General features: G+C 37.0%; 4 protein-coding genes across 5 annotated transcripts; 1 reads left to right on the top strand and 3 right to left on the bottom strand.

Annotated features, from left to right (window-relative positions):
- Positions 1-6,745: 6,745 nt before the first annotated feature.
- On the bottom strand, positions 6,746-8,935 carry LOC110848418 (N-acyl-D-glutamate deacylase). Its single transcript, XM_022095629.2, has 5 exons — positions 8,511-8,935; positions 8,140-8,444; positions 7,362-8,070; positions 7,257-7,311; positions 6,746-7,189 (listed from the first exon to the last, which is right to left on the bottom strand). The coding sequence occupies exons 1-5, from the start codon at positions 8,869-8,871 to the stop codon at positions 6,868-6,870; spliced, it is 1,752 nt and encodes a 583-aa protein (XP_021951321.1). The 5' UTR covers positions 8,872-8,935; the 3' UTR covers positions 6,746-6,867.
- Positions 8,936-9,021: 86 nt separating this feature from the next.
- On the bottom strand, positions 9,022-15,137 carry LOC110848837 (DDB1- and CUL4-associated factor 1). The gene is made up of 14 exons (XM_022096164.2): positions 14,989-15,137; positions 14,546-14,838; positions 14,212-14,482; positions 14,011-14,135; positions 13,188-13,923; positions 12,931-13,104; positions 12,772-12,847; positions 12,219-12,703; positions 11,675-12,116; positions 10,297-11,603; positions 9,977-10,215; positions 9,723-9,885; positions 9,570-9,648; positions 9,022-9,485 (listed from the first exon to the last, which is right to left on the bottom strand). The coding sequence occupies exons 2-14, from the start codon at positions 14,836-14,838 to the stop codon at positions 9,265-9,267; spliced, it is 4,611 nt and encodes a 1,536-aa protein (XP_021951856.1). The 5' UTR covers positions 14,989-15,137; the 3' UTR covers positions 9,022-9,264.
- Positions 15,138-15,677: 540 nt separating this feature from the next.
- Positions 15,678-17,132, bottom strand: LOC110848529 (glutathione S-transferase omega-1). The gene is made up of 6 exons (XM_022095773.2): positions 16,900-17,132; positions 16,709-16,829; positions 16,611-16,638; positions 16,209-16,542; positions 16,043-16,152; positions 15,678-15,984 (listed from the first exon to the last, which is right to left on the bottom strand). Exons 1-6 carry the CDS (start codon positions 16,922-16,924, stop codon positions 15,853-15,855), a joined length of 750 nt encoding a protein of 249 aa, XP_021951465.1. The 5' UTR covers positions 16,925-17,132; the 3' UTR covers positions 15,678-15,852.
- A 1,730-nt stretch (positions 17,133-18,862) lies between these two features.
- Positions 18,863-22,733, top strand: LOC110848527 (G-protein coupled receptor moody). 2 transcript variants are annotated; one of them, XM_022095772.2, is made up of 10 exons: positions 18,863-19,289; positions 20,492-20,709; positions 20,794-20,934; positions 21,007-21,177; positions 21,233-21,360; positions 21,451-21,604; positions 21,685-21,772; positions 21,934-22,018; positions 22,110-22,262; positions 22,342-22,733. In XM_022095772.2, exons 2-10 carry the CDS (start codon positions 20,636-20,638, stop codon positions 22,446-22,448), a joined length of 1,101 nt encoding a protein of 366 aa, XP_021951464.1. In that variant the 5' UTR covers positions 18,863-19,289; positions 20,492-20,635; the 3' UTR covers positions 22,449-22,733. The 2 variants fall into 2 exon arrangements, with proteins under 2 accessions (XP_021951464.1, XP_021951462.1); XM_022095770.2 differs by having other exon boundaries at positions 18,863-19,304.
- Positions 22,734-22,918: the final 185 nt, after the last annotated feature.

The raw sequence follows: 22,918 nt of genomic DNA, 5'->3' as shown, positions 1-22,918 counted from the left end.
ATTTTCGAATTTTGCCAAAGTTCATAGGTAGGGAGGGACTTTTGATCAGAAAAAATATAACATGGGACTTCCCATAAGGAATTGGCCAAAAATGACGAAAAATTACAAAATTCTCACCACCCGCGGGAAGGCCAATATTTTGCACATATATTGGTACCCACCAACCCTTGTTTCTTGGTAGAAAAAAATTTCAACTTTTGCTTTTATTTGCCTCGAAATTGACACAAATGTAAGTTTTTGTCAAATGAGAACATGCCTTTGGTAGGTCACACAGACCCGAATCACCTATTTTTTGGGTCTACATAATATTCCAGTAAGAAATTGGCACATTTCAACACTTTAATTTTTCACCGTCAAAAGACCTAAGGGGTACACACCTTAGATGTTTGAAACCTTGAAAAAATTTGTGTCGAATTTCGTGGGCACAGGGTGACCAAAATTTGCCTATGGCATCCAGAAGTTATCTCCAGAGAAATTGGCCAGATAGGGGGTGACCCCGAGCTGGGGGTCATCCGTTTGTTTTTACAAATTTTCCAAAATTTTATCGTTTTGGGAACCGTTCCGAGTTGTACACAGACCAAATTCCGGGCGATCTGCTGAACCGTGATTTTTTTATGTGCCCAAATACCTAAAGAATTATTCCAGGAACGGGCGGTCCGAAATCAAAGGATCTGTTGAAACCTCAGGCGTCAAATTAAACTCCATGGGCGTCATCGTTTCTCCACGATTTTGCTCAGTGATTGGTGACCCACGTTTTTTCAGCACGGCTACTAAACTAATGCTCTATTATGATTATCACATTTGTTGATACCAAGTGGATCAATCGCGCCCCGCACACTCGCAGACTACGCACTAAAATTTGTCCCACTTCACAATATTCAAAACTGGGGGCGAAAGAGTGTAGTGCATGAAGGCAGTTTCGGCATAATTTTACCAAGCATTTCCTATTGAAACCGAAATCTTCAAAATGTGGCCGCGAGTCGCTATAGCCCATCCTTAATGTTAAATACTTGTTTTAATTTTTTAAGCGTTTAATGTTATTATTGAATGTAAAATAAAATATTTGTTACTAAAAGTTGTACCCGTTTGTCACAATGTGGGAACAATTTGTCACCGAGTGGTATCATCAACATATTGAAATGCACCTGTTGGATCAACCTAACATATTGTTATACCCGATTCGAAATCTGTTACATAGACACGTTTGACGTGTTCCAAATATATTACCTTTGATCTGGTACACACGGGCTGATATGTTGCATGTCAAAGCGCTTATGATTATATTCGTGCTCAGATTTCAAAATCTGTTCCGGTAGAAGATTTGACTAATTCATCGGAGGCCGGGCGGGAGGCCTCATTCTCCTCATGAAGGGAATGGAAGGGGAACGGATTCCATTCCTTTAATCTACTTAAATCTAATCCTTCAATCTTAGGTCTGCACATGAATGTGTATAACATGGGAAGCTAATGGAAACATCGAATAACCGCGGGGACATTATCCCTCGTCCCTCCGACCCCACACTTCCGCGGCTACTGTATATTTTGTCTTTCGTTGGGAGCAGCATATTCCTGATGTAAAGTTGCATTGAGAGCTAGAAAGGAGTCTAGACAAAATATGAAATACCTAAGTTCATTTAGGTGTGCGACCCCACAAACCGCCGCCACCACCACCACCAAACAGATCACAACACTGGGGGTGTAACCGCCTTCGATATGCAAACTCTCCAGCTAATGTCCGGAACTCCCGTCTAGTGTTCTCAATGGGCTTCGGGTTAGCCCGGACCGGACCGAAATCCGGCGGTTCGGTCCCGGATTGGGCCATCCGCCAATCCGGACCGAAAGTTTCGGTCCGGTCCTCGGTCCGGTTTCGGATCAGCTTTCCAAGGACCGGACCGGACCGCCGGTTTTCGGTCCGCCCGAATATTTTGGCGCGCAAGAAAATTAGAATACTTCAGCCTGGAATTCTTGAATTTTTTCAGGCCCAACTCATGAATTTTCAATATGTTCAAACTTTATGTTATGTAAATTTCAAAAGTTCGCAACATGATCTGTAAAAATTATTTTTTCAGGTTTTAAAGTTTTTACGCTCCTTGCAAAGAGCGTAAAAAAATCCTTCCAAAATTATGATTTCAGGAGGATTTTTTTTTAATTTCTACTCATGCTAATGCATTCCAAAAATTAAAAAAAGACCTGTTAATAGTTGAGAAGGAAAATGTAAATTGGTCCTGAGATTATATGTATAACCAAACTGCTCGATAGAACTTACGAAGCCTCATCTGATACATGTATCTATTTAAATCTGAAACATTTGGCATTCTGGTTATATATTCATATACAATGTTTAGTTACATAATACATTTAGGCAGAGCTGGGAAATTAACGAGTTTCGAGATTAAAAATTAAGATTTGAGATTAAAAATCCCCGAATCAGAGATTAAGATTAAGATTAAAATTATTCTTCCGCTACTAAATTAAATTTGTTAAGATTAAATTCTATCTATTTTTATGACGCAGATTAAAGATTAAAGATTAATTAATCTAGATTAATTATATTAATTAAGAATAATTCTATTTTTCGCCGGTTTTTATAGTTTACATCGATATTATATCATAAATTCTAAAATTTGAGAAAAGCATGAAGTATCAGCGCTTCATACTTAATTGTTGTTGAAATTATTAAAGTTTTATCTGGTAAATTAAGGTGAATACAATAACTTGTAATACGAGTAAAAATCAGTCGCACCTCAAATGCAATGCGCTTTTAAATTTCAAAAAATAATAACTTTAAAAAAAAATAATAATTTTTTAAAATTAAATTAATTTTTTTAATGCCAACAAATTTTTTAATTTAAATATTTAAGGAATACAATTTTAAATAACGTTCCTTTCAAAAGAGAACCTGTCAATTTAGAATTGTTTTGATTTTTAAAAATGGTTCAAGTGTTGAGAGATGATTGTGCGTTGAAATTTAGAGATTTACAAGGACTCGAGTAACAGATGGCGTAATTTTAATCATAATATTAATCCTGATTAAAATTAAAGTCGAAGATTCAAAGATTAAAAATTAAAAATTAAATTAAATTGACGTGAGATTAAGATTAAAATTATTGATTGATAAGAACAAATTTCTTGATTAAGATTATGGATTAAGATTAATTATTCTTAATCTTAATCTTGATTATTTTAATCTAGATTTTCCCAGCTCTGCATTTAGGTATGTATGTACATATATATGCATGCATAATATGTATATAAATCTCAATGCACTACCTATACATATGTACATATGTACTATATGTATGTGTAATTATTATAGAAATTACATAAAGTATAAATACTATACTATATATGGGTCTTTATACTATAATCATATGTTTTTCGGTCCGCCCGGATTGACCGGTCCGGTCCTGGTCCGGTCCCGGTCCGGTTCTGGGCCGAGGGAAAATTTTTCGGTCCGGTTTCGGATTAGTGGTTTCGGGCCTCGGTCCGGTTTCGGATCAGGGCTGATCCGGACCAATCCGGACCATTGAGAACTCTACTCCCGTCATTCCTTCTATCATATAGTCCACACATGAAGGGAACGGAATCCATTTCCCTTCCCTTACCTTTGAGATTTCACTGAGGAAGGACTAAACTCTACTTTAAGAAATCCTTTGTTGAGTCTACTAGTAACACAAATAATCTATGGCAAAATGTAAACTTACTTACTGGTTATCGTAAATGTAATAGAATCCCAATTACAAGACTCAATAATACTGTAACAAATGAGTTAGAACCCACAATTAGTGATTCATTAGCCTCTCAATTTGTCATTAACAATGTTAATTTAGTCCCAATTGACACTTTAACAGATAGTATTGCTAAATACGAATCCGAGTATCCATCTCTCGACACGGCAGAAGAATTTCATTTAACCACGGTGGAAGAAGTCAACTCAGCAGTTAATGATGTAAAAACCTATCAGTACAGCTTTGCTTAGCCCGAACCAGGATTGATTAGTAAACTCATGTTTGTCAGAATGTTGTACTATTTTTCACTAATTCTTGCATTAACTAGCGTAACTTGGTAGTATTGCTTGGCACCAAATACCACGAGCAGTGGAAGCTGTTCGTATAAAAATTTCGAAATTCAACCGTCCTAAATTCTAATCTAAGTTATTTTTTGACTCCTCACTAAATTTTAGCTGAATATATAAACTCTTAGAAATCGGTATGGGCACCCTTAGTGCCCCTCTGGTTACTTTTTGTTCATCTTTGACTTCATATAATTTCATGAGAAGCCATTAAGTATCACCGTTCCGAATTTCAACTTTTTGCGACAAGTTATGAAAATCGGTATGGGTCACCCCAACTGGTCCCGGCATGAGAAAATTTTACCAATTTCACTTCATATTCTTCCATTAGGGGCCATTAGCAGCCTCTATACCAAATTTCAGCTCGATTGGACGATTTTGAAAAATCGGTATGGGTCCCCCCTCGGCCACCTCAGGTTGAATAATTTTCCAATTTCACTTCATATTATTTCATTTGGAGCCATTAGTAACCTCTGTACCAAATGTCAGCTTTATACGACCATTCTGAAATTTTGGTGCATAATACCCCACCCACTCCGATGACACCCACCGGTCAACCACTTGACCGATTTGGCCCATCTTCGAACTCTTTTCCTAACTTTGACCAATACACATGTGGTAAAAATTTCAAGTCAATCGGTCAACTCGTTCGAGAGCTATCGAAAGACAGACAGACGGACATGACAATTACATAAGCCCTGGTTCGGGCTAAAAATACGAACCCTTATGATTGCTCCCACGTGGGGTTTGAGTCATGTAGTACGTGAACGACCGAAATTTGGGGGTTGCTTGGTTGCATTAGGGTTGAGTCCCACAAAGGCCATGCCAGCAGTGCAAAGAATTTCTCGTAGCAAGAATTATTAATTAAGAATTATTACACACTTATTACTAACTAAATAATTTAGATGCGTAAGTAGATTAGTTGCTTTTAAATTATACAGGGTGTTAATAAAGTCCGATCCCATTTTTCCTGTAAAAAAGTGAAGGCTAGTATAAAAAAAAACTACCCGTGATACTTACAAAAAATGTTCGACATATTTACCTTAGTATTTGGTCTTGTTACCATTTACTTTAACCATGCCCTCAACTCTTTGTTTAAGGCTCTGTGCTAATTTTTCCAATGTGCCTCTGGAAATCGAATTCCATACATCTTGAACTTTTTTTTACTAGCTCTTCCCTCGTCCGGGGTTGTGGCTCTTTGTATACATTTTCCTTAAGTATGGACCACTGGTTCTTCAGGGGATTCAAATCTGGGCCGTTAGCGGCCCACACCCCCTTGCTCCAGACCGTTGAAACTTGCGTCTTGATGAGACTCAAACTCGCTTTTGCTGTATGGGCTATAGCACCATCCTGCATGAAAACTATTTTTCTTTCATTCGGAAATATTTCCTTGTTCCCCATGCTATCGAAATAGATAGGTAATATTTTTTCCATATAATGCTTTGCATTGACTGATTGGCCTTTTGGTATGATATGTAGAGGGGTCACGCAACGTGCACAAAATCCACCCGCTACCATAACTTTAAGCCCGAATTTTGGGATCGCTCTTGATGGTACATCCGATTTGTTTTCTGTCCTGTAACGAACATTTTGTTGGTTCAATTTTGGATATAGTTCAATAATAGATTCGTCAGTCCAAAGGATGTGACTGCGCAATTCTTCACCAAGTCTTTTTTCACTCAAATGGGCACTTTTTTGAAGGAGTTCTTCAAATTTCAGACGGTCATCGATATATTTTTGTGACATGAGAGGTTTTTTTGGTTAGTTTGTAAGCTGTGTGACCCCACTTGGTAGTTTTCACAAATTTTTGCACGGTCACACAGTTAATTTGCTTCTTCTTCTCTTTATAGCGTTTTGAGTCATTTAACTCCCTTGCTCAATTACGTAATGAACTACCGGTTTTCTTGCAAAGTCTGTTTTTAATCATTCTTTTTGTGGTAGGTGACACCTTTCTGGGTCGCCCTGGTCGCTTTTTGTCGTGGACAAAATTTTTATTCTTCCATTTCCAAACAGTTCTGCGGCTGCAGCCCAATTTTTGCACAATTTCTGTAGGTTTAAGCCCCTGCTGATGCAATGTTTGTATCTCAACTCTAAGATGCTCATGACTTACACGTTTAGTTGTTCCTCCCATGGTAAAAATTTGAAATAAATAACTTCACTGGTTCAAAAGTTCCAGCTGAATTTGTAACAACCACGCTCCAAAAAATGCATGGGATCGGACTTTATTAACACCCTTTAGCATTTCTGTAATGAATTGGAAACCAGTTTGTAATAGCTGATATTTGTTGACAGTTGAATAAAGGTTTACATAAGATATACATACATAAGATATGTGCAACTATTGTCAATTCTCGAAGTAAACGGGACAGATTTGATTTGAATTTCAGCCCGCCTCCAATGTTAATCAAATGGGCACGTGATTTTAGTAGAAATTCTGTCCCGTTTACTTCGATGCACCGCAATATGTATACCCTGTATTAAAACGGTGTGAGTGAGTGAACGTAAAAATTTTAAGCCTAAAAAGGGGAATCTATTTTCTTGGCTGCTGCCCCCCCCCCCCCCCCAAGCCTGGCTACGCCGCTGGTGATGACCAAGGCAAGCAAGATTAACGAAAAGGCAAACGGATGTGATTTAAGGTATATTATGAATGCCTAATTAATGTAAATATCTTAGTAGGTTATCGTTTAAATTTATTTAATTTATGCAGGCCAAATTAAAGTTAAACGTTTAATGCGCATAAATTGTTGCAATTGTTTTATGTTGTATTTTAAAATGTTGCTGGCTTTCAATCCGTATTACTGAGTCATGGAGGGAAAAGTTTGTAATAAAAATGACTGGAATTTTAAAATGAAATCTTGATACACGGACCACTGATCCTGAATGGTGACCACTTCACCGGGAAGCACATTTTCTCCAATTAACCCCCCGTCTTGATCCACCACTCGAATCCCGTTAACCCAAACGCCCTGAATTCCTGAGGGTGCGAGGGTTGGCTCTTCGAAAGTTGCATGGTCCAAAATCTCTTCTGAAAATAGGACCAAATCTGCCTTCATGCCAACTCGGAGTACACCTCGGTCATGTATTCCGAAACGGCTCGCTGTGGCGGACGAGGATTTTCTGACATGTTTACATGTTTAATTAATTGATGTTTGTAATAAATTACAAATTACCATTGCAAAATTACCTGACGGCTTCTTCCAAACTCATGACGCCATCCTGTTTCGCATATCTGCCCAGAACTAATCGAAATCACTGTTGACAATTATTCTCATAATTCAGTGTTGTTTACCTCGGGGGAAAGTTCCGAATCCTCGAGGGTGTGGTTTGCCTCCACCAGAGCGAGGAATCGAGTCACTCCCAATCATCTGTAATCGTGACTGAAACACCAAGTAGTTATCTGGCTGATGCTGCTGAAACATGATCACATTGGTCATCCCGTGGTCTAAAGTGATGATGTGGACGAGAAATTCAAATTCGGTAATTTGCATGACTGCTGCACCTTCGACAATGGACAGCCCCTCAAATTCGGTCAGGTTCTGATTGACGACTGATCCAATCATGATATTGACATAGCCAATGAGGGCAACTTTACTCTCCCAGCCAGGTTCTCGTCCCCCTTCCGTCATGTTCTTGAGGTACTCGAGATAAGTCGCATTTTGCATATTTCTCAGCAACTCATCAAATCCGCCCGACATTGAGGAGGGCGGAAGAAGTTGCAAAATCGTGGAGCTGCCGGCCAGGTATGGATACATGTCAACTGCAATGTCAATTCCTTCCTCGGATCTAGCCTTTTCCAAAAGTTCGAGAGCTTGTGGGATAGAGGTGTTCCAATAAGGCGTTCCTGCCGCTTGGAGATGACTTAGGAGACCTCGGGCCCCACTGAGGCGCAGGACGGTAAGAAATTCTTCGATGCTTAAGAGCAATCCACCCTCATAGCTTCTCACATGGGCTGAAATCACTCGGTCATATTTCTTAACAATGGCGGCCAGACTGATGAGCTAATTAAATTAAAAATTAAAGTATTAACAATACAGTTTTCGTAATTTACTGAGATTGACAAGTAAAACCTCGTTTATCGTGGCGTAAGAACTTGGAGGATAGACAAGGCCCAGGGACAGCCCAACGGCACCTTGAACAAGTTGAGTCTCTAGCAAGTTACACATTTCTTGAATTTCTTGAGGGGTAGCTTCCCGATTGTCATAGCCTACGATGGCAAGTCGTAGTGGTCCGTGTCCTACCAAACTCCCAATATTTAATCCAATTCCGTTCGTTGATAAGGTGTCTTTGAAGGAGGTGAAATTGTGGAAGAAATGTTGCTCAGAAATGTCCCCAAGAAGGGTGCGGAGATGGTCTTGAACTATTTGGAGTTGACCTAATTGGCAAACATTGAAATAAAACTAATAAGTACAAAACTAATTCTGATTATGGTTCTTGATACCTTCTGGGTAGTTCGAAAACCCACAATTTCCAGTGATAATTGTGGTAACTCCTTGGACGACTTTAAACTCGTGAGAGGGGGATTCCAAAATGGAAATGTCGTCGTGGGTGTGGGAATCGATAAATCCTGGCGCCAAGTAACTTCCATTTCCTTGGATTATCTGGATTGCGGAAGCAGAGTCGGGGACATTTCCGACGATAGCAATTTGTCCACCGGATACAGCAATATCGCCACGAAACCAAATCGAACCAGTGCCATCAATGATTTTAGTGTCTCTAATAATCAAGTCGAAAACTTGAGACACGGTCAAGTCGCAGATGCTGGTTGCAAAGACAAGATAGATTGCTAATAATCCTCTCATTGTTGATTATTTATGTTATCAACGATATTCCCTGCTCCCTAGCCCGAAAAGGAATCACATAATGTTTGGCAAACCACCTTATCAAAATCAGTCAAAATGCATGCGCAAATCGATTCCATCTGTCAAGTTCACACAGATAACAACTTAATCTCGGATTGCTTATTATCGATTACATGTTTTATTCATACTGTAAAAATAATCATGTATCACAAGGGAAGACTTTTATATATGGTTCCATCTTTCTAAATTTTTTATGAATTTTTTCATTCGCATCATCCCACATTCAAGAAAAATTATCTATACAAGATAGTTTCTAAGATAAATGCACTACGAGGACGATTAGGCTAAATATATATTATATATTTACACTAAATTTTTTAATTTTGCTTCAAATTAATCGGTGTCGTCATCATCTGAACTAGAAGATGCGTCTGCATCGTCATCATCATTCCAGGACGATCCTGATGACTCTTCTTCTTCAGCATCATCATTATTGTTACCATTTCGCATAAATAGTTGGCGATTCGGTTCAAGAAGGTGATCCAAGAGACGATCTAAATCATTATCTCTATCTCCATCTTCATCGTCATCATCAAGGGACTCATCATCATCTCCTGTAGTCAAGCATTGTTTTAGAATTTTAGACAATTCGAAGCTTTTTTTTAAACTACACTATTCAACTATGTATAACATAGTACCCATTCCGTCTTCGTCGTCATCATCATCATCGTCGTCGTCGACGTCTTCATCGTCATCTGACTGCACATCATCTTCATCCTAAACAAAGTTTACCACAATTTTGTAATTACAATGTCATGATTTTCAAGCCATTTTAAAATTAAATTTCTTACCTCAACTCCGTCTGCATTGGTTAGCTCATCACATCTATTTCTTCCAACTTCATAAAATCTGACGCATGAATCTGGCGTGGACATGGTCTCATCAGGAGCCGTGTGATTCTCAATTAACGCCAACTGTAAGTCGTTGGGTGATGTAGCCAATGCCATAATGTGTCTATGATAGTAAAGACAACAGCAATATTAAAATATTCATGTACGACTACAAGTGCAAGGCTTCAGTTGAATAAATAAAATATTTTTGCTACCTTTTCAGCTCAATTGTAGCAATGCTGGAATAATCATCACAATTATCAATCACGACAAAACTGGTGTCTGCCTGTCTAAATGTCACTGTTCCGTCACTATTTGGATGCTCTTCTCTTTCAATTTTGACCCCATAAATTATGCTGCCATCATTCGTGAACGTTAACTGACATTGATCTAATTGTCTAACAGTTTTTAACAAGTGAAAGGTCCTCACATCCCAGATTTCAGTGTTAGAAATCTGAAAAATAGAATACAATTTACAATTTCAATAACTTTCCATAATAATAATTTGATAAGTGTAAAATCCAAAACAACTTACAATTTCTAGCCCATTTTTTGGGTTGAAGACACCATTTAGATTTTCGTTTAGTTTATCAAACTTGTGAACCTCTTTTCCAGACTTAAAGTCCCACAAAACTCCATCCGATAAAATTAACTCATCGTAAGGGTCGAAGGTTGCTCTGTTTTTTAAATATTGGTTCGACATTCTCGGCTTCAGAGTCATTAGTCTGGTTTTTGTCTCAATGTCAAAAACGGACGCTGTGTCACTATTCGTTGCGATAACTTTGTCTTGTGTGTGTTTAGAAAACTCGACGTATTCTTCTCTCTCAAATTCAATCACTTTATCGAAGAGACCTTCCATCTTCCAAAGAGCGCTGAGCGGTCTCCTCCAAGTGTTGGAGGTTAACAGCAATGAACATTTATTATTGGCTTCGACGTGATAAATTTCCGACTCGTGACACGGATAAGTTCCATCCTCTTGCAAGTTTGAATTATTAAAAAGTTTAACATCCCCTGCGCTAGTGCCTACAATTGTCCACTGATAACACGGAGAGAAAGCGCACGTGGTAAAACTAACTTCCTCATCTCCAGAAATGTCTGCACTTCTTAGAACTCTAAAAGGTTTGAATCTAGAGTAGATTAGTTTCTTGTCCTCGTGTCCGTGTGAATTACCACCGATTTGCCTTTTAAAAAATCTAGACCCAAAGTTGGTCCCCATCGTTCTAAAGTCTGACGCTCGCGGTCGGTCAGACTTACTTGGGCACTTGTGTGGTTTCAATAATTCAAAAGTAGGACATGTTATCATTGGCGTTTTACAGAGTGAGTGTTGATTTAAGAGATATTGTCGCACAATTTTATCTAAATTAATCGGTGCTGAAGATGCAGAGTTGCTAATCTTGTAGTTATGTCTAGATTTTGCTTCCATTTGCAAAACTGCGGCAGTCTCAGATAATCCAGCCTTTACCAAGTGATCATGTATCAGTTCTGTGAGATCGTTCCCGTAATAGTCGACTTTACTTTGACTGATCAAATCCGATTTTCGAATCACATCGCCAAAGTCTAGGATAAAGTTGTCTTCTTTTCCGTGAACAAGCTTAATAATTTCCATTGCATATTTTTGAAACATTGCGTGATCGTGTCGTTTGTCTTGCAGGATGGGTTCAGTCATTAAATTTTGAATAAATCCGGATCGAATCAGTGGCAATTGTTGCAGAACTTGACGAACGTGACGATATCTCGCAAGTCCGCTTAAACACCAACACGCCATGGCACGAATGTTGTCCGCATCAGTGATAGGTGATTTGGTTTGGAGGAGTTTCGTTAAAATTAAAATTCCGTTATTGACTGCAAAGAAAATGAATACTTATTAAAACATTGTTTTACTTATACATACATGTGATTGGCATGAAACTTACTCCGGGTGCATTCCCAAATTTTTATTTGCGTCTCGCTTGGCTTCTTGTGATGAATTGGACCGCACACACAATTTCCGATGACTTGGAGAGCACTCTTTTTCACATCCGGTTCATTCACGACTTCTCCCTCAGCAGCACTCAAGATAATACTCATCCCACTATGTTCATTAGACCCGTTGATTTTATAGCGTTCAGTCAACATGAGCTGTGTGCGCGGAATGAGACAGGCGACAGCCAAAACATCCAGCATGTTTCGAACGGTTTCACCACGCCCAGAATAGTTCCACTCGTATGCCATCGCCATCGTTTGCATGACTGTTTCTAAGCCACTCTGATTCAAAAATCTGTCCACAGGGGCCCAACGTTGAGCGTTTCCTGGTAGTAAATCTTGAATCGTAGTGTGTAGTGATGTCAACTCCATCGCTGTAAATGGCTTTAGAGACTGTAAATATAATAATAAGCATGATTAAATTCTGTCGATAAACTGAGAAATTATAAATTACTTACCCACTGCTTACAATGGGCTTAAAAGTTCAAGACCTACCTTGTATGGAGGTATTATAGACCCTGTCGTTTGTGGATGGCTATGATGGTTCTTGCCAATCGTCCTCTTCAACTTGTCCGCTGTGAATCCCAAGTGCGACTCGAAGTATCGTTTCAAGTTGAAACTGACTTGTCTCACGCTTTGTCTGCTGATCATCTGCTCCTCGTCAGATATGTCCAATTCGTCTTCTGGGTTGTCGAGAAAGTCATTTGCTGTCGTCCCCAACTGATCTCTTTGCCCCCCATCAATGCTTTTTCGCATCTGGACGAACGATGGTTGAGTCGTTATCACATTTAGAATGGCTCGTAACCCATCTTGAACGTCAAACAGATCCAACATGGTCTTGAAGGGGTAGATGACTCCGAAAAACATGATGGCGTGGTTTCTCCCAGAGTTATGGGCGCATTCCAACAGCCATAGGACATAACTGATGAGGTTATGTAGCGTATTTCTTGACATCAGACACACTTTTTCCATCGCATCCTCTGAAATTTATCAAATTAAATAAATAACCCGCCTAACAAGTGAATATAATGAGCAAAGTTTACAGTACCAGAGTAAGCAATGTAATAGAGACACAAAGATACTCCTGTTGCGCTCAAACTTGGTCTTGGCACTTGTAACAGTTTCTAAAAGTTAATAAAAATTAAATCATTAATAAGTGGTACTCTCATAGATTATTAGTTAAAAAAAACAATCATTTTAAGCGAACCTGCAGCCCTCCAGCTTGAAGAAATTCCAATGCAAACTTTTTATGACACAACAATGCTCCAAGATATTTCAGTGCTTCGAACGTTAATCGCGATGTCTCCTTGGTCTGATGAGATTTTGATAGATATCTCAAAATTATTTGAATTGCATTTTGCTCGAAAGCATATCCCAACATCTGAAAAGAATTAAGTTCATTAAATTAATCTACAATGGAAGACAACCAAACAGATGTAAATGTGCCTTGTAAATAGTATATACCTCTTGATATTCCCCAAGGGGGGCAAGATACCGGAGAGTAAAGATTTGTCGTGCCACCAAATTTACTGGAAATACTTGCCACGATCCAATGATATTTGGTTCTAATTCGGCCCAGCTAGAGCTCGTGCTACACTCTTCAATTTCTGTCGTGTCTGCAACTGAACTTGCCAATTTCCTCCGTTTCGCCTTATTTTGTAAAGATGGTTCCAAGAAATGTTTCTGCGTCAGGCTTGCTCTGGTTTTCTTTGAAGACTTTGGAGTAACATTGGTTGGCGTTTGAAGTCCCACTATTGCTACTGCATTGTTATGTGGTGTTTTAGGAGTTTGTGGAGTGGAACTTGGTGGTGTTGAGATATCATGTTCACTTGACACTTTAATTTCTGGGAGTGTATTTGGTCTCCGTTTTTGGTTCGGAGTTCCCACTGGTGTTATAACAGAAGATAAACATCCAGAATCCACAAAGTCCACATCGACATCACATCCATTCGTAGTGGAAGCTGTACCACCATTTGGTACTCTATTTGCAGTTGCAATACTCAGGATTTCATTTGCGATACGATCCACCACTTCACCATTGCTGTCCAAAAGTGGGTTTTCTGGAATTGTTTTTAAATCGCTACGATTCGCAAACTGTGAAAAAGGACGACTCAATGCATTCTTGGTTGACACGAAAAATTCATTCTGTAACTCTCGTAAGCGTTCAAGCATAAGTTGGACTAAATGAATATTCTTTTCTCTAAAAGGTGACAAAAATAATTAATATTGGTTAATTAATTCCATATTAACTTTAGTTGACAAATTATTGATGGTCATGTAAACTCACTTGAACTTTCCAGCAATTTCAGGAACCTCCATTGATGCTCCAAGTAGTCCAAGCGAATACGATTTCAACGGCTCTGGAGCAGTCTCAGCCCAAGTGAATAGTTTTAACAGCAATCCTTCCGTTTCCTGTATTGGCATATTCGAATTAATTTCCTCTTGCTCCTCCAAAAACAACTGCACCAAATTATTTGAAATTATGTACCTGGTACACTACAGAAGTTTCCAATCCTGGTAAAATATTAACAAATAGGCGACACGCAGCAGTATTTATTTCCAAATCTAGTCCCTCGCCCCAATTCTCCTTCAGGTACTCGTGAACTAATTTTGTCATAAAAACCTCCTTCTTAAACAGAGCTTTTAAAGAATGGCCTAGCGAACAGTCTGGATGTGTCCTTGAGGGGTGACGATCATCAAATGGGTCAGGATCCATTTTCAGATACTCAAGCATTTCATATTCGATTATTTCCGACAGTCTAATTGAAGTAAGAAATACTATTACAAAACTTTTAAATAAAACCTTTTGTAAAACGAATTACCTCGTTAAAATTTTGACAGGGTTATAGGGCGCATTATTTGCATTGGCACCGTTAGCTAAAATCCGATCATCCAACAGCTTCAGGATAGTTGCGACATCGGAACATTTACTGACTTCTTCATCCTCTTCGACCAAGGACGGGATGACGACACGTTCCTCTGGTTCTTCCGGTTCATTGTCTTCGTCCGAATCATCAAGAAAAATTGCCTCTACGCTATCTGCATTAGACCCGGACCCGGCCACGTCTTCTGCAACAATTTCCTCCTCCTCTTCAGGTGGAAGGGATGTCGGCATCTTTATTATTTAAATATTAAAGAATACTTTAATAAACACGAAATACAAAAATAAATAACAACACTTTATAAACTTTAACGCCGAAAGTGTATGAAATCTTCAAGAACTACCCCTTCGTATCCTCTTGATTATTCAAACTATCCCACTTACCTCGTCAAAGAGATCTTTCTTTTAATTATGAATTAAATTCGAATCAAATTCGCACTGTTTTCGCAACGAATCATCAGCTTTTTCGCACGTTGCTAAATTAAAGTTTAGCACGAAGTTAATTCAAGTTTAGCGGGGTACTGCGGCATGGGGTATTGTGAAATCGTTGCCTTGGGCAAACATTTTTGTCTCAATTTTATAATTTCCAAAACCTATAAAACCATTTAAGGAATCAAAATCTAACATAACTTTTGACTAATACACATATTTTTACAAGTTACTGCAATTTACGTAGAATGCATGTGCAAAATAATTGCTTAAAGTGAATAACCCACAATTGGATAGAATTGCAACGGCTATCCTTTTACATGTCCATTTCATTCATACATATGGGTGAGACATAGTTGATACTTATTCACAGTGGAATATTTGTAAATTGTGGTTTGCTTCATGCAAAACAACAATTGTAAAAACTTGGCATCGTTTTGCGGAGTAGCTTCTCCTTGCAAATTATACCACTTGCTGTCACTTTACAGTATACTATATTGGGCGTTTCGTTATAAAATGGTAACTATAAAGAATAGTGGATATGAATACAAATGACTGACTATAAATCGATTTAAGAGTGTATTAATAATGCTATTGATAGCATGGAAATATGATACTCCTCCGCTCACTCAACTCGTTTGTTGTGCTATGGAACAGCAAATTAGTGCATGAAAATGTTTATTAAAGTATTAGTGCCATAAATGCAACTACATAACTGCTACATTTGTGTATAGAATTCTAATCAGGACGCGAAATTCTAGAAATATATTTTTTGGACGCAATGTTTTGGTTTCTCACTTTAGAAATTATTGATTATTACTACTTTTCAAAAAGCATGTTAAAGTCTGGGCTTCCAGTTCGGACAGTTTGATTGTATTTATGATGCACCTCCGGAGTTAAGTACCACATTTGGACGGCTGGGTCTTCTTTCATTCGTTCCACCCATTGATCCTAATAAAATTCAACTGTTAAGAAGTATAATTTCCCCACTTTTTTTATTTCCACTCACAATTGCGATAATTTCTTGTCCCTTGAGGTCAGGATGCTGGAGTTGGATCACCGGTCGCCTTTCAAACCATGGCCAAATCATATAGTCAGCCATTCCGGGATGATCGTTGCCTGAATTACAGATTACGTAAATAGTTTGCAAATTAATTCGTGATAAAGAAAGAAACCTCCAAAAAAATTAGTTCCACGTTTCTCCAACTCCATCGAAAATTCTGTTATGATTTTTTCATAGTCTTCAAACAGCTTAGGAATGTCTCCAGGTGGTGTTTCTGGAAGAAATATCATTCTGTAGAAGAGGGGTCCCAACTTTCCAAAATTCTCAACCAAAATCCTGTCCACTGCTTTTTGGAATGGATCTTTTGGGTGAAGTTGAGTGCCAGAGAGAGTGTCGTCAAAATAATCAGACACGATTAAACTTTCGTAAATGCATTTTCCATCAGATCTTTCCACCGTGGGGACTTTTCCGTCAGGATTTTTTGAAAATATCCATTCCGGTTTATCCTAAAATCACCGACAGTTCTTAATTAACGAGACTCTAGAGATTCCAAATGAATAATAAGCTGAAATACTTTCAAGTTGATGAATACTACGTCACCCCTAAATGTACACATAGATATAAATATGTAGATATGACATAGTGCACCAAATAGTTACTCTATAATCTTACGCTGTTTTGGCATAATTGATATCTTTTGCAGCCAAAGCCAACAACGCCCGTTGTGCGTAAGGGCAAAACCGCATAGCATAAATCCGGACTTTCTCCGGCAACAACGGTGGACAAATGGATCCTTGAAATATACATAAAATGACTACAATTTTTAAGAAAGAAACTTTCCGTATGTCTTTTGTATATTTTACCGGTTGACAAATGTTCCAGACTCATTGTTGCTCAAATTTTGATAGGTAAATACTAAGCCAGAGAGTAAATTGGAGAAAGCTTTCACACTAAAATTTCTAATTTTTTTTTCACCAACACAGAAACCAATTTAATAATTTTAATTTGTAATCCTGTAAATATTATTATCACACAAACTCCAGAGAATCATATGAACGAATGGAAAGTTGAAAGTCCTCGACCTTCGGATGTGTCTCGATTTGAGATGGGAACTCGAAGCCCGAGTAAAAGTAAATCATCATCATCGTTGCCCGAAATGCTGAATTTCATATTGGAAAAATTTGCATAATTTGGTCAATTTTGTTACTCATATTTGGATTCATTTGTTCCATATCGATTTATTTTGTGAATTTGCAATTTTTTCTTGTGTATATTTCTCTATCATAGTATTAAATATTGAAAGTGTCAATTTTGAAGTAATACTAGCTATTTTCATAAAATGAAGTAGTTAAAATGTTTACCATGAAAATATCGGGTAACTATCATTCATTATAAATCAAGCATATTAAAATTTGCATTGTGTTTTGTCGTGCAACGAAAAAATTCCGAATAGATCCCGATCTCTTTTTTATGCCCACAACGTCCAATTGGCATCCCAGGAAGGTCCCAACAGTGGATATTGCCATCGGGAGAGTGAATCATGCTAAAAGCTTCCCATAAAAAACAAACGCGTTTGTTACAGTGGTAAAAAAAGTCGAGTTAACAAGTCTCACGCGTTACCACAATCGCTTTACACGTTGTCTAAATATATGTACATATTACTGAGCATGCATTATGCAGTAATGTATCATGTACCGTCAACCGTTTCCAAAATTTTCATGAGCAGTATTTACCAGTCAGTCTTTAAACAGTCGTAATCTACAACTTGTAAAAATAAAATTACAAAATTATAAGTAAAATGATTTATTAATGGCGCATATATCCTCAAATGTATCAAAAATCTGAATTTCTAACACTATGTAGCACAATCCTTCATTTCGATTTGCTAGTGATACTACATAATATTTTCTGCAGTCAAAAACACTACGTGCATCATTATCATTTGAACTTAAAAATGAGATTGTGGGTACACTTGTTTAATCTTTAATTTTTTACACCTTAGAAAATTCCAACACATTTACATGGAATTGACAAGCACTTCGATTTGGCTTGGTTGTTGTTCTAGGGCTGCGTATCATATCAGATGACGAGGGTCAAAAAGTCATTTTCATATGTCCACAAGTACAACTACAAATCAGAGTACATACTCGTTAGTTGAAGTCATTCCCCAAATGACTCCGACTCTGCGAGTAGGCACTTCCTCATTTAAATCTATTAACATTTTCTCCCCGTCTTCTGACCATATTTATCCTGCCGAGTGGTTGTAAATGTAGTAAAAACCTAAACCTAGTCAATGTCAATTCATCCCTCGGTACTTTCATCTCGTTTCATCTCTCATCCCTGTGTTTTTTTATATTTTACAATAATGCATTCACGCTTCGACACTTAACGACTGAGTAGTAAACCCTTCTCGTTGACATGTGTAATGATTTAGAGTTGAAAGAGATTTGCTAGAGATCTCTGCTCCATTCACACATCAAGAGCAGCTAAAAGTAATACTGCATAACTTGACTTCCCATCATGCATATTTACTTCCAGTTCCACTATTTCAAGGGATGTGTACATGCATCTCTTGATTAATATAAATGATTCGAATGCTCAGTTATTACAGTTCTCTTGGTTTGTGGGTTTGTGTTTAGTGAAGTAATATACGTAAATAAAGTGTACCCTGCATGAGTAAAATGGGGGATAGGACTACTACTACTGCCACTACTGGGATTCAGCGATTATGATAAGCAGCATGGACAACATGGACAAATAAAGTCAAGTAAAAATAAAGTGTTGACAATGAATAGTCCACCCACCGTGACATGGAATTCACATTGATGGAACCAAAGTGTATTGAGCATTGCATACGTCCAGCAAGTCAGTAGGAGCTACATAATTACAAGGCTTTAAAACAGTTTCATTTAAGGGAGAGACAGCGTCAGAGGATGATGTTCAGTCTCAGTTTTTGCTCGTAAAGTTTTAGTCCATTACAGATTTTTTTAACGGTGTTAAGTGTTCCAGGGCAGGTTTCAGGGGAAAATAAAAAATACCACTATTTTTCGTCTCACTAGTGAATTTCGCAGTTTTGCAGTCGTGGTCTGTTAATAAAACATAAAAAATGCAGCAACTGTTCAAGAAGTTCTGTTAATGAATAGATTTCTGGAAATTGGAAAGTTTTGTGAAAATTAACTTTTTTAAACCTGACAAATTGTTTGAGTTTAAGTTTTAACCAGTTTAATAATGGAACTTATTAATATCATGAATGGTATGTAAATCAGTGGTATGTGAAATATGATTTATTTCTCCCTTAACAAGTCTAGTGCTCCAAAATAGTTTTTTTTCTTTGCTCTTGTACCATAATCCAGAATGCATTTACTTACGCACGTACGTTTGTGAGATTTCTTTAAAAAGTCAATCAGTTCCAAAACATCGTTTAGTCTCAGTTTGAAACCATTCCAGTTCTTGTGTGGGTTAGTTCCAAGCTAAAATCGTCTCGTTATATAATTGTGAATGTCCGAGATAATAATTAAAACAGTGTTTATCATTGACTTGAATCAAGCATTTCAATTGAGGAAATCTGTCATGCTCTGTAAAAGCTGTGCATACTGGTAACCAGACAAGAGACAAATTTATTGTGGAGTTTTCCTACATTTCTTACTTATGTACATACGTATGTACATGTATCTATTTTACCCATCAACTAGTCCTAACTAGCGACTTGTAGTTAGTATGCACAATCGTTTTTATTATTTGTACTGCACTATTAGTTTTGTAACATTATCTTGTATTTATAAAAACGGTTACTTTGTAAAGTAAACTCATGGGTTTGACATAAAACATACTGAACGGTGTCAAAGTCCGCTTCGTTATAGGTCAAAATAAAAAAAAAGGTTGGAATATCTAAAAATAATAAGTTTGTAATAAATAATCTTTCCGTTAAAGAGTGCATAATAATAATTTTGATTGTTGGACTGCATTATGACGAATAAATAATATTTCAGTACTTTTTGGTCGGCATCCTTTAACATATGTTTATCTTGACCCATGTCAAGGGTCAAGATAATCCGTTGAAAGAGTATGACCATAATTCTAACTAAACTCTGACGAAGGGTTATCCTGATCATTTATAAATACAAGTCCTGATAGCATTGATCTCATTTTGACATTTACTCATTTCTAGTTTGTGATTTTAGGCATGCAAGTTACTTGGAACTTGCATTTGTCTTGCTTATTTTTTAACATTGAACAACGATATGTACATATATGGTTGCGTTTAACATTTATTTGAGATTTTTTACACCAATACATTTTCCCCGTACTAACATTTACCTTCCTTAAAATTAGGAAGTGCTTGTTCAATGCTTGTTCCGTAAACTGATAACGCGCAGACTTGTAACATGTGCTAAAAATACAATGAGTTTTATCATGAATAGGTATAATATTTTTACAATTCGTATCGTAATACAGAAATGTGCTCGGGTGTTCAAGAAATATGCATTTTCCAAGATGAAGATGCGTCTTTAACTTAACTGAAGTAAATAATTAGTCGTGTTTGTGACTGTTTGTTTCTCAATTGTGAAATTCCGGAACTAAATATAATCAGCCACCATTATGGACGAAGACACAAGTATAGAAGCTGCAGAGCATCATTCTTGTGGGAATGAGACTGTTTCTGAATACTCAAGGTTTGATGATTTGCTATGATTTACGTACAATGATTTCCTCATAAATATTTAATGCATCAGTGTCCATAATAAATAATTTTACAGGTTTCCTACCTGGGCCTTAAATTTTGGTGCTGCCTCAATAGTAATAGTCATAATTGTCGGCATTTTGGGAAACGCTCTGACCATCATTGCCCTGTCGAGATGCCAGCGCGTAAGGAATGTTGCGACTGCTTTTATTATCAGGTTCATATTCAGGATTGGTCAACTGGTCATTAAAACTTTTCTTAATGAACGATTATATAATTGGTTTTGCAGCCTTTGTGTAGCCGACTTTCTATTCTGTCTCCTCGTGCTTCCCTTTAGTGCGTCCAATTTTATTCACAGAGATTGGATTCATGGGAGTATGCTTTGCACACTGTTTCCTTTGATGAGATATGGCAATCTTGGAGTCTCCCTCTTGTCAATTACAATGATTACGATTAACAGGTGGGTTTAAAATATTGGCATAAAGTGCAGAAATTAATAACTCACTTAATTTCAGATACATGATGATAACGAGTCACAAATTATACTCGAGAATTTACAAACCCGTCGGAATTGGATGCATGATTGCGTTTTGCTGGGTGTTCAGCTTTCTCATGCAATTACCAACTTTACTTGGAGTTTGGGGTAACAAATTAGATTAATTAGATTAAATATTTTCAACCTCGGTGACATATTTAAGTTTTACGTAATTCAAATTGGTTTAATTATGATTAGGCAAATTCGGATATGACAAAAGATTAAAGACGTGCACAATTATTGAAGGAGATAACAAAATATCATCAAAAACGGCCCTGTTCCTCACTGCATTCGTCATCCCATGCACAATCATTGTGTTCTGTTATGCCAGAATTTTCTGGACTGTGCACAAGTATAAAGAAATATATGTTAACCTCATCATTAATTTTAACTAATTAAATATTTATATAATATCACTAAAATTATGAATAGATCCGAAAATCGCATGAGACGTCACTCTGCTCGTTCTGATGTTCGCGAAACAAGAAATCGAAAAAATGAATGGCGAATTACTAAAATGGTGAGCGGATATTTACTAAAACAAGTAAACCTCTAAAATTTTACTCGATTTTTTTCGTCATTTGTTATCAGTACGAATTTTTACATATTTTGGTCAATCAAAATCCAATCATTTCTACTAAGGGAAATTAAAATTGGACTAATTTATTAATTTTACTTTAGGTTTTGGTAATTTTCATCTCATTCGTAGCTTGTTATCTCCCCATAACCATTGTGAAAGTTGCTGACAAATGCGTTAATTATCCTGGTAAGAAAATCTATATGTACATACAAATATTCATGAAGAATTTAAGTAAAAATTTTAATGATGGTTTAATATCGCGTCTTATTTTATATAGTGACTCATGTCGTTGGATATGTCTTGGTTTACATGTCTGCTTGTGTCAACCCAATTATCTACGTTTTTATGAACAAACAGTACAGAATGGCGTTCCAAGCAGTTTTGTGCCCGTCTAGTCTACAATCTGTTACACGAGTTACCTTTCACTCCAGTAAGATAACAAAGTTCGAAAATTTATTATTGCATATTGGCAATACAGCGAAACGTATTTTTCTTCTCTTTACTTACAGACAAGTCAAAGACTGGAGGATTTGACGGAAATAGTCAAACACAAGTGTCAAGAATGTCAGTGACCAACGCTAATTTTGTAATTAGAGAATCGGAAGATAGGTTTTGAAAGAACTACCAATTGGTAGATTTGTGAGCAATGTTTAAATAATTGATGAAAAATATTTATTTTTAAATTATTGACTAGTTATGCGATGTTGTACATGAATGAAATAGGTTATTTGTTTTTATTACGACTTTCGATGTTGTTTACTGTTATCACGTATGGATTTTTTTTAGTCCTTTAGAGTTTTACTAGATACATAAGTAATTAACATAGTTTTTACTACTAATTTAACCTGTTTTTACTTTGGTTGATATACATAAATGAAAAAATAAACTTTTCTAATCAATATCTCATTTACACAATTTGCTAACTACCCAGTTGTAGTAATTTTTTAATAGACAAGCAATACAATAAATAAATTGAGACGGGGTTTGAGATAATTTTTGCCTAATGAAGATGACTCTGGTTCATTGAAAGTTAGCAATTTTCAAAAATAAAATCAAGTAATACTCTCCGAAATTGAGATGTTTTTC

Source organism: Folsomia candida, unplaced genomic scaffold (assembly GCF_002217175.1).
Source record: "Folsomia candida strain VU population unplaced genomic scaffold, ASM221717v1 Fcan01_Sc004, whole genome shotgun sequence".
Taxonomy (NCBI): domain Eukaryota; kingdom Metazoa; phylum Arthropoda; class Collembola; order Entomobryomorpha; family Isotomidae; genus Folsomia; species Folsomia candida.
Note: the sequence above shows the minus strand (reverse complement) of the source record. Positions and strands in the feature narration are given on the sequence as shown.

What these genes read in the sequence shown, in the direction of transcription:
- LOC110848418 (XM_022095629.2), bottom strand. Translation starts at nt 8,871, where the DNA reads ATGAGAGGATTATTAGCAATCTATCTTGTCTTTGCAACCAGCATCTGC. An exon ending in GTTTTCGAACTACCCAGAAG is followed by an intron (nt 8,445 to 8,510) that starts GTATCAAGAACC and finishes TTTGCCAATTAG; the next exon opens with GTCAACTCCAAATAGTTCAA. An exon ending in ATTCGGAACTTTCCCCCGAG is followed by an intron (nt 7,312 to 7,361) that starts GTAAACAACACT and finishes GATTTCGATTAG; the next exon opens with TTCTGGGCAGATATGCGAAA.
- LOC110848837 (XM_022096164.2), bottom strand. Translation starts at nt 14,838, where the DNA reads ATGCCGACATCCCTTCCACCTGAAGAGGAGGAGGAAATTGTTGCAGAA. An exon ending in TTCAAGCTGGAGGGCTGCAG is followed by an intron (nt 12,848 to 12,930) that starts GTTCGCTTAAAA and finishes ATTAACTTTTAG; the next exon opens with AAACTGTTACAAGTGCCAAG. An exon ending in CAAAAAATGGGCTAGAAATT is followed by an intron (nt 10,216 to 10,296) that starts GTAAGTTGTTTT and finishes TCTATTTTTCAG; the next exon opens with ATTTCTAACACTGAAATCTG.
- LOC110848529 (XM_022095773.2), bottom strand. Translation starts at nt 16,924, where the DNA reads ATGAGTCTGGAACATTTGTCAACCG. An exon ending in TAGTATTCATCAACTTGAAA is followed by an intron (nt 16,543 to 16,610) that starts GTATTTCAGCTT and finishes CGGTGATTTTAG; the next exon opens with GATAAACCGGAATGGATATT. An exon ending in GACAAGAAATTATCGCAATT is followed by an intron (nt 15,985 to 16,042) that starts GTGAGTGGAAAT and finishes GAATTTTATTAG; the next exon opens with GATCAATGGGTGGAACGAAT.
- LOC110848527 (XM_022095772.2), top strand. Translation starts at nt 20,636, where the DNA reads ATGGACGAAGACACAAGTATAGAAGCTGCAGAGCATCATTCTTGTGGG. An exon ending in CAAATGCGTTAATTATCCTG is followed by an intron (nt 22,019 to 22,109) that starts GTAAGAAAATCT and finishes TATTTTATATAG; the next exon opens with TGACTCATGTCGTTGGATAT. An exon ending in ACGAGTTACCTTTCACTCCA is followed by an intron (nt 22,263 to 22,341) that starts GTAAGATAACAA and finishes CTTTACTTACAG; the next exon opens with ACAAGTCAAAGACTGGAGGA.